Source organism: Nicotiana tabacum, chromosome 10 (assembly GCF_000715075.1).
Source record: "Nicotiana tabacum cultivar K326 chromosome 10, ASM71507v2, whole genome shotgun sequence".
NCBI classification, from domain to species: Eukaryota; Viridiplantae; Streptophyta; class Magnoliopsida; order Solanales; family Solanaceae; genus Nicotiana; species Nicotiana tabacum.
Genome location: NC_134089.1, coordinates 28,502,827 through 28,514,010, shown reverse-complemented (window position 1 = coordinate 28,514,010; position 11,184 = coordinate 28,502,827). Strand labels below are relative to the sequence as shown.

The 11,184-nt window shown below is 36.6% G+C and overlaps 1 protein-coding gene across 1 annotated transcript; it reads right to left on the bottom strand.

Moving 5' to 3' along the window:
* Positions 1-2,467: 2,467 nt before the first annotated feature.
* LOC107762752 (protein MIZU-KUSSEI 1-like) lies at positions 2,468-5,082 on the bottom strand. Its single transcript, XM_016581136.2, has one exon. It carries the CDS (start codon positions 3,629-3,631, stop codon positions 2,891-2,893), a length of 741 nt encoding a protein of 246 aa, XP_016436622.1. The 5' UTR covers positions 3,632-5,082; the 3' UTR covers positions 2,468-2,890.
* Positions 5,083-11,184: the final 6,102 nt, after the last annotated feature.

Here is an 11,184-nt window from a genome sequence, read left to right as displayed (position 1 = left end):
TATTTTGTATTAAAAAATTTATTAAATATGTATGTATATTTAATTTAGAATTTAATCATTAGCACTTGAAGTGGTCATCTTAAAATTCAAACCCGTAAAATTAAAATTGTGGTTCCGCCTCTGAGTACTAGTAGTACTGTGTAATAGTACTTATAGGATTATATGCAGAAACGATATTATAAAAACTCTACTCCATCCATTTCTATTTAGTTGTCTTTGCCCATTAAGAAAATATCAATAAGAAAAGTAATTTGACTAATCTGATCTACCTCTTATTAAATCTTTAATTTTTGCCTATTTATGCGCTCTTAATTCTAGAACAACTAATGCTACATATAATGTTGACAAGGAATAACTAATTCTCTCTTAATATTCTAAAATAATAAGTATTTGAAAATAACTATTTTTAGCATACATGACAACTAAATGACTAAGATGGAGTACTATTTCGTAGTCTCTGAAGTCATCAATGTGTAAGCTTCTTTCTTCAGAGCGAAAAAACTGTTTTCCCTAAGATTCCATACTGAAACTTCTTTTATGTGAGAAAAATAAAAGAAATCACCAATAAGGATTAGAAGCAACTTCTGTTCATATTAACTATAATTCAGAACTAAGCTTTCATAACAGAGAATTGACACATATGGAAGGAAGCCACTTGGATGGCAATAATGGCAGTCACAAGCTATGTTGCGTAGACTCTCCAAAATAATGCCGCACCCGTGTCAGATCCTCCAAAAACACATTATTTTGGAAGGATCCGGTATACATCCGATGATATTTTTAGAGAGTCCGAGCAACATAAATGGCAGGAAAAGCTCAATTCTAGATTAATTCCTAGTCTTCCTATCAGAGCTCATCTTTACTGTTCAAAAGGTTAAATAGTGTAGGCCAAAAGAAAACTACAATCAAAACGCTTAATCCTTTTTCCTCATACTTTGAGATGCTCCTCAATGTAGCAAGGCTGATCAAGGAGCGAGGCTGCTCGTCATAGACATAGTTTTAAGTTGATATCAATCGATTCGAATAAGTAAAGTTACTTTTGTCGCTTTTTGCTCAAGTTGTCTTTCCCTAACGTTCAGAGCAACTATACTTCAAGTTGGGAAAATAGTCAATAAATGATGAGTTAATGTGAAAAGTGAAAACATGTCAAATTCTATAATCTCGCTTCTATTTCAAAATGAGCTCTACTTCGAGAAACTCTAATCGTAGGCAAACTTTCACAATAGTCTTGTCAAAAACCAAATCTAGTAGTTTGCACTATTTGCATTCTTATGTTTATGGGCACTCTAATCTATAAGCAAATTAGACTAATTATCTTGAGCAAATACTTGGTTGGACATACACAGCATCTAGTCAATCTTAGATTTTAGATTTTCCTCCTTTAGTGAGTCAAAGACTGGACCTGGTACCAAACAGCAAGTCCAGACACGAATTTGCTATTCCATTGTCTTTAAAATGTCCTAGAAAGGAATTTGGTCAAAATAATCATCTAATTGAATGTTGAACTGGAAGTAGTACTTTTCTGTATTTCTAATGGTACCCTAGTCATCAGTCATCACAAATGAATAGAAAGTTAGGCTCCTTATAGGAATCTGGGGGTTGCTCCGAGAAATCCTTTCTTTCTCGTCCACTCAGGGGGGTGTGGACACACCTGCACGGATTACAGGTGACAGTTACAAGAATGGCGGGGAAATTAACAGTACCCGACGACATTCAGGGATGGATGTAGACCCATGGTACAGCGATAATCATTCCGGTCCTGAGAGAAATAGCGACCATTCTCAAGAACCAAAAAGACAGTAAGCCCTATGAGTCACTGAAATGACGGCAAAATTGTCCTTTTTCTATCAATAGAGGTAGCAAAAAATGGGCTTTGCACCCATTAACAATATGAAGAAAGAAATAAGGGTCGAAGTTTAGACCGCCACATGCAGGGCCACGATTTGAAGTTTGTGAATTCAGGTTTTAAATTACGCCTAATAATTTATACGTATATAATAACATTTTAAAGATAAATACAGAGTTTAAACCAAAGTTACTGGGTTCGCTTGAACCCGCAAATTCTATGCTAGCTCCGCCCCTCACTGTAGCTGTTTTTGTTGATATACTGTCTTTTTGAATGGGACACCATGGCATCCTTGCATATTGGCCTAGAATAGCCTCTTTTAAATGTTAACCTTACCTTTCCACTTTAAAGATACCATAAATATGCTATAAAAATTATGCCCAGCCACCCAAAATCAGAAGATAATTTAAGATATTAATCATATCCCTGAATCAGACTTAAGTGTATTAACTAATCTTTCAAATCAAATTTTGAGAAATCACAATTAACTTGCAATAATTTCAGCAAATAACATAACGAGCAGAACATATTCATAAGCCAGAACAATAAGTGGCACAAGAAGGAACTCATGTTTCTTATCATATTAGAATCAAATCATAAAGACGAATATCCTATGCCAAAACTTCCAAAAAAAAATAAATCTTTTTTCATAGTAAACTAACTATACTAATTAATGACCAAAAATGTCTAACTTATACATTGCTATTTTCTTCATTCTAGTAAACCTAATACAGATTCCCATGCCCCAAGAGTTCTAATAAGAACAAGAAAGAATGGCCTATGCTAGAACCTAAACTTGAAAAAGCTAAACAGAGTTTAGAACATTAATAATAATTAAAAAAAAATTAGCTTTCTTTACAAAAAGCTGTCTTTTCCACAAACTGTTAAAAAAATCCTCAAAGATTGGAACTTGAACTTTGAAAAAAGCACCAGTAATGACAAGAAAACCTCTTTTGTTTTCATCAGCCTTTGACCAACATCAGAAAATATTAGAAAACCCATAAATTTTCTGATTTTCCAAGAAATGGAATTAATTCATTTACCTCATTTGGAGCGGAGCAAGAAGATACTAAATTCTTGACCCGGACCTTCTTCCGGGTTAATCAAATGAAACGACTCCGAATCTGCACCACCAATAACACACTCGTAGTTAGCTCTCATGTACAACACCTCTTCACATTGATCAGTACTACCCGAAACCGATCCCGAAGGAATCACACCCGCCCCGACTGTCATGTTCTGCATGGTTTTAAGCATGTTTCGGGTCGGTTGGGTCGCCCGTCTTTTAATCGCAAACCCGATTTTACGTCCATTACAGAAAAGAGTCCAAATAGGAATAGAATGAAGCGGACAAAGATTCAGTTCTGATGACGTGTCCTTGAACTCAAGAGCAATACGTACAAGTCCACTTTGCATTTCTTGAATAAGTGTAGTGGTGGGGATGGAAAGTTCTAGAAGAAGTGAAGGCTTTGTGTTGAGACGATCGTGTTGTACACAGAACCACACGTGTCCGCCGCGGCGTTGGCCGTAGATGGTGCCGATCACCATTGTTTTTGAGGAGCGTGGAGGAGCAGAAGGGATAATGCTGTTTGATGGGGTGGTGGGGTAAGAATCTTGATCTTCTGGTAATTTTTTCTCTTGTTTTGGGTCGTCGAGATCGTCACGTAAGGAGGTGCTGAGGCGTTTTTTTGGTGCAATGGTGAGTGGGGGTGGGGGTGCTGGGGAGGTAGGGGTGGTGGTGAAGCAGGGGAGGAGGAACCGACGGAGGGCGTCGGTTTTTGGCATGGCTAGGTTTTTTTCTTCTTTTCTTTTTGGATCAAGAATTGCAGAAAGAGGTTTTCAAGAAGGAGAGAAATGAAGAAGATGAAGATGAAAAATGAGATAGTTTGTGTAAGGATTTTGGAAAGGGTTGTGGTGTATAGCAGTATATATATAGTGTATAAGATATGATGAAAAAGAGAGAGGGAATTGAAAGAGCGGGAACTGATGTAGCCGTTACATTGAGGAGAAGAAAGAGGAGAGAGTGAGTCCAACCTTGCTCTAACTTGAGTCCATTAAAGAGGAAGTTTTCCCTACCAATGTTTCTATTCCAGACTTAACACATAACCAATATTTGCACTAAGAAAGAAGTAGCCCTATCTACTAAACTCCCGTCGTGTTATGTGCAGGATTCGAAAAAAGGCCAGACTATATTAGATTTTAAATACGCAACTTTATCATCTGCAAAATACTGTTTCTATGTAGGGGCGAAATTATAGGCTAATATATGGGGCACGTGAACTCATGGTCTCTCCATCGAAATAGGTAATTACGTATGTATTTTCTAGAATTGATCTAATATTATCTGCTGACACCCATATCCAAAAAGGCTAAATGATGCATTTCGTGGAATGCTAACTTGTTTATCTAGAGGAGCACAAGGATCAATTCCACTTAATTAATACTTCATATTTTTTTCTTTTTTTAGTGGTGCACTCATGTTATAAAAATTCTAAACCCGCCTCTGTTTCTATGACGTGAACGTATGACTTTCTGGTCATACGACGATAACTTTTACCGTTGCATAGGGCTCTAGTTCATCCAATATTTGCATTACACCAAATTAACTTTATTTTAGAAACTTACTGTTTTGAACTTCTGATGATAAGATATCTAAAATTAATTACATTTAAGGACAAAAGTGAATGGAAATAAATTTGTGTTTTGTGCAAACATAAGGATGAGTAAGGCTTGTTGAAAGGTGATGGCTGCTCTGCTTTTGTTACTAGTATTATTTTATACTCCGTAATTATAATAGTAGAACAGAGAGCAGAGAGAGACAAAAGAACAGATTTTATGTGGACAAACAGAGAATTGAAGGATTCAGTATGTGAAGAAAGATGCAGGTTTTGACCCTTTGACCAAAGTAATGATTTCAGGGTTTTAGTAGAACGAGAGAGAGAAGCAGAGAACAACGTGGAGGATAAAAGGAGTATTTAGATGTGGGGGCTGGTCAAGATACTTCAAATTAAAAGGGGTAAATACAGCTGGATTCGATTGAATTCTACTACAATTTGTTTCCCTTTAAGGCAGAAAACTGCATTTCTATTCTTTTTTAGCTGAAAGAGGGATCTTTACTCCTTTAATAAAAGTTCAGAGGCGAAGTCCTATGGTGGGGATGTATGGATTGGTTTATTGGGTTAGAGAATTGATGGTAGTGTATAAAGCAATGTAAATATGAGAACCTTATTCTTGTGTATTTATTTATTTGGTTGTTTTGTAACAGTCATACTTGGGTTAACTTATGTACACCTTGATTATTTTATTCGAAACATGTTACCACTCTTTGGTATTAGAGGCAGATTCAGATTTGAATTTTGTGGGTTCGAGTTCGAGGTCGGGATTGTACTACATCCCAGTTGATTTGTCGGGTTCGGAATCTATTACTACTACATATACTTATTAAGTATTCCATCCATTCCAATTTATCTAGTGATATTCGGATTGCGAGAGTCAAACAAATTTTTTTATCACAATTTTTTTAAATGCCTTTTCAATTGTCTCAAAAAACTTTTTAAATGAACGGTCAAAATCAAATAGTTCACCTCATGAAATTTGAGTTATGCCACATAAATTGAAACAGGTAAAATTTGAGTTCGACTGAAGCCGTAACCTACGTTAATTCTGCCATGAATCGGCACATTAACAAATAACTATGCCTGTTAGACTTAAAATGAGAAAAATTACCTAACGTTATTTCATCTTAATAAAAAGTTGGATCCTAATCTTCTACTATAATTTATTTATTTTATTAATGCTGAAGCCATACTCTTGGTGCAATAACCTTCCGCTAGTGAAGTGTAGTATATATGATGCCATAAGGATCATGAATGGAAGTAAATGGAGTTTGTTGAGTCTTGACTGGTTACGAAGACCAAACTATAGAGGGACATTAATAAAGCGTTCTTGGAATTTCTTTTGCCTTGAACTTTGGCCACTGCCCACTGCAAATGAAGATCAAAAGATGTTTTCATTGGGTAAGGGGTGGGAGGAATGGAATATTTTAATGGAACTTTTAGGGAATTGGTCCATAGTTGGTGCCTCATTCTTACCTGATAGGTCTTCCCTCGTCAAACGATAAAAAAAAATCAGATTGGCTTTTCGCCGTGCTCTGCAAGGTGAGGCTTTGCCCTTCCCCTAGAATCCACTCCGGGTTGGAGGAGCAACTAGTCAAACTTCTTGAGCAGCCGAGATAACGATGTTCTAATATTATATAATAGCCATAAACGGAATATTAAGAAGCAGAAAATCTTTCTGGAAAGAAGTAAGAAGCTGATTGTAATGTTGTAATGGCCAAAAGGTCAATTTCGATAAGAGCCAGTGCTTCCTCTCGAACAGAGCTCCTCGCAGAAATTCCAGATCATTGAAGAGGAATCAAAATAAAATGGTAGTTTTCTTGTTATGCTGAATTATAGTGAGACCCAAAATCTACACTTGTCAAACTGTGACAATCCTCATGTAGTTGTATATTGTAAATCTGTGTTAGGAATAACAACAATAATCCAGTCGAATCCTCATGTAGCTGTATATTGTAAATCTATGTTAGGAATAACAACAATAACCTAGTTGAATCCCACGAGTGATGTTTGGAGAGAGTAATGTGTACGTAAACTTTACTCTATTCTAGGAAGGTGGAGAGATTGTTTCCGATAGACCTTCAGCTCAAGAAAGAGAAAAGAAACGGTGGAAACAAGTAACATCAACAAATAGGCCAGAAAGATAGAAACAACAATCTCAAAGTCAGAAGTAGATGAGAAGAAGCGGTAGCAACAATAAGCAGTAACAACAACAGGGTACTAAGAGAACGAAGGCCGAAGCAGAAGAAAATAGGAAAATAATACGAAATACTAGCAATCTAAGACAAAAAACTACCATACTAACTCTAATACCCTCGGTCCCTAATAAAAATACGCTCGACTACCTACTAACCTTCTACCTAATTTTTGACCTCTGATCCACGTACTCCTATCAAGGGTCATGTATCACGAATAATGGAAACTGTTTTCAAGGAAATATTTTATTTATATTTTAAATGAAAAAATAAAAATAAAAATCTCCCTTCTCTCTAACTTCCCTCTCTAACCAACGATGGTATCAAAAGATTTGGTATGCCAACACCCTAATGACCCACCTCTCATGCCCCCACCAGCTCCCCTTGACCTATTGTCCTCAACCAATGATAATCCAACAACAAACCTACTTAAAATCAGTCCACCTATAGTCACCAACTCAACGACTACTATATAGAACACCTCCCACACCAAACCACCCCATTCCACCAGAATCCCAAATAGCATCTCCATAATTTCGACCTCTACAGATCCAAAATTTACAACCACAGAACCTAAACCACATAATATGGAGCCCAAGACAAGTCCTATACCATCTTAACCCAACATCTCCTCAAACTTTGACATGTCGCCCCACCGGAATGAGCTTGCTGTAGATGAAAATATTAATCAAACACAAAGTCTCCCCCAGAAAATACTATTACATCAAATGCCTAACCCACCATCCAAAAACACAACTACAACTGACATGCAATTATTGTGATTATCGGTGATAGGAAATAGAACAAGTGCATGTGGGGGTAACAAATGGAGTGATGCAATAGTATCAAAACCATCTTTTGCAGCTGTTGCACCATCCTAATTGGCCTCTCTAAACAATGATGCACTGCTGATCGAAATTCCACATGGTACACACCTAGGTAAGCCAGTTGTCTTCTTCTCGACTGAGGAATTTTTTTGTGAATCTGGCTAAAAAATATAGACTGACTCTAATATGAAAGTTTTATAGAGACAAACCTACTATGGAGGAAATAAGGAGAGTTTTTATCAGAAAATTTCGATTAAAAGAATCAGTGAAAATTGCCTATTTTGATTACATGTATGTCTAGTTAGATTTCACTTCTGAGATTGATTATAACCACATTTTATTCAAAGAATATGTGGATATTGGTGAAGTCCCTATGAAGATATTGAAATGGACAACTGATTTTAAACTAGAGGAGGAAACTTCTATTGTTCCTATCTGGGTTTTAATCCACCAACTACCATGGCACTTATTCAAATGGCCTCTTATCTCAAGAATGGTCAAATCTGTTGGAATTGTTGTGGCGCCGGATCAGAAAACATACTTCAAATCTAGGAACAATATTGCGAGAGTTAAAGTGGAGATAGATTTGTTAACACTAAAACTAGATCAAACATGGCTTGGTTTTAATAGACTTGGTAGTGAGGAAGATAGCAGATGGCTCGATATCGAATTTGAAAAAGTGCCAAGTTACTGCTATACTGTAAATTACAAGGTCATATGGAAACTCAGTGCAGAAATAAGGCAACAGACGAGAGAATCAAAGCCCAAAAGGAGGAAAACATTAGTAGAGAAAAGGAAAAGAAAAATGAGGAGGATTTTCAAACAGTGAGCAGTAAAAAAGGGGGGGAAGACAGAAGAGGTGCAGCAAACCACAAGCAACACAATGAGCTTGCATAGAATAACACACAACAAATTGACCAAATCAATCAAAATCCAAAAAGAATCACTAGCATTACTATCAGGGAACCTTCAAAAGTTAACAAATTTCAATCGTTGGAGGATGTACCAAGAAAAAGAAAAGGGTCTTGCTTGCGACGAGTTCAATCATAAAAAGACGAAAAAGGTCACTCAAAATAATCAGATGGAAAAGGGAAATTGCAGTAGGGATAACTTGGAGCCAAAAACAGATTCTTTTAACAAAAGGAAGAAGAGGAATATGAGGAAGAAACAAAATATTGTAATCGAGGATGAGAATATAGACAAACAGGTAAATTTTGTGAATGATCATATAGCACTAAAACTAAGTGAAAAGGAAATAAAAAATTCCAAAACAGTTAATATAGTGAATGAGCAAATGCAAGAACACATACAGGAAGAGATTTCAACATCATCTATTCCAAAATATGATGGTGACCTGATAAATACACATGCTCAGATCAAAGCAGTGTATGAAATTGATCTGGAAGACGCTCACAACAACTATCTTAAGCTAATTAGTAAAACTGATCTTGAGACCAAGAGTAAGGAAGTTGATGACGATCTTACGATTCGGGAACACCCCAACTCCTCTAAAATGAGGTATCACAGTTCAGAGGATATGTATTATGCAGATGATGAAAGCACAGAAACAAGTGAGGACTACGCTAGTGTGGACAGTGTGGAAGACAACAATGATGAACACTCAAACAGATTGGTGGAGCTAGTTACCTCCCATTCAATGGTTGAGATTAATGTAACAATAGACTATGGAGAGGTGACTAATATTGGGAACCTATCTAATAGAGGAAGAGGAAGGTGTAGCAAGAGAGGTGACAGAACTTCATTAAGAGGCAGAGGGATTAGAGGGGGTAAACAAAACAACCAAAGGCTTGAAAGGTACAGGGTCACATCTTATCTGCTTAAATGATTATGTTTAAGTCCGTATATTGGAATATCAGGAGCATTAAATTCAATGGTGCTCTTGAAAGACTTAAACAATTTATTACTTCAGAAAAACTACCATTTATTACCTTGAGTGAACCTTTCTATGAGGCTAATAAACTGGACCAATTTAAAATAAGTCTTGGTTCTCAAAATGCCTTTGCCAACTCTAATAGCCAAATTTGGATCTTTTGGGAAGATAATATTGACTGTACGATTGTTGAAGAGGATGAACAACAGGTTACTTGCAAGATCAAAGTTAATGGAGTATCTCTACTATGGACCTCTGTATATGCAAAGTGTGATGATCAACTAAGAAAGGGTTTATGGAAGAGTCTTAGAACTTTAAGTGATTCATACAACCTTCCATGGTTAGTAACAAGTGACTTTAATTGCATGATTGACCCAGTGGAAAGAAAGGAGGATCTCTCCATAGAATGTCCAAAAGTTTGTCGTTCATTCAGTGTCTCATGGATTGTGAGCTTCTGGATGCTGGCTACACTAGTTCTGATTTTACTTGGTGCAATAGTTGGTGTCCAAACAAAAGACTTTGGCAGTGATTAGATAGAGTATTTATCATGATTGGTTGAACCTATTCTACTCGGGATTCTCATTTGATCAGAACAGGATCTGACCACTCGCCTCTACTAATCACTATGAAATCTAATATGAGAGACCCTATCAAATATTTTAGGTTCTTGGATTTCTGGACTGAAAAAGTTGACTTTATGTCAGTAGTGGAGCAAGCATGGAATGTGGATATGCAAGGTTCGCCATTATGGAAGCTTCATTTAAAACTCAAGAATACATGCAGGAAGCTGTCAGAGTGGTCAAGGAATTCTGTTGGGAACATATTTAATTCTAAAAAGGAGCTGGAAGAGAAGGTTGCCGATCTGGAACAAGAGTCTATCAATGACAATTCTGATATTAATAGAGATTCCCTTAACTAAGAAAATGCTGAACTAATCAGAGTTATTAAGAAGGAGGGGACATTCTGGAAACAAAAAGCTGGTATCGGGTGGTTTGTTAAAGGGGAGGTGAACTCCAGGTTCTTTCATTTTATGGTTAATGGTAAAAAAGAAGATTGACTCTAACAATGATGAAGAAGGAGGATGGTAGCTGGATTATTGGTAATGATAGTATTGCTCAGGAAGCTATTCATTTCTTTCAGAAGCAATTTACAAAGGAGCACAAATAGAAAAAAATTTCCATTACTAAATAACATTCCCAGAATCATTGATGGAGATGATAACAACAAGTAGATTGCACCACCTTCTATGGAGGAACTTAAGGAGATAGTTTTTTTTCTATGAGCACCCACAGTTCTCCTGGACCTTATGGGATATCAGGAAAATCCTATCAAACATGTTAGGAAATCATCAAGGAGGACTTATTACTAATGGTGCTTGATTTTTTTGCAGGTACCCCTTTACCAAAAACATTTACTCATTCTTATATGATCATGATCTCTAAGGCGGTATGTCCACAACAATTCACTGAGTTGATACCTATCAATCTCAGTAATTTCTCTTGCAAGATAATCTCAAAGACTATGAACCAAATATTGAGGCTTTTGAAACAGAAATTGTTATCTCCATGTCAGATGGGATTTATTAAAAGGAGGGCAATCACAGAAAATATTATGCTAACTCAGGAGAAGGTTCATAATATTAATCAAGCTCCACAGATTGGCATGTAGTCATGAAACTAGACATGGCCAAGGCTTATGACAGAGTGCATTGGGAGTACTTATGCTAGGTTATGAGACAAATGGTCTTCTCGGAGATCTGGATTGACAGAGTTTGGAGATTGATCAATAATGTCTAGTACTCGATCAACCT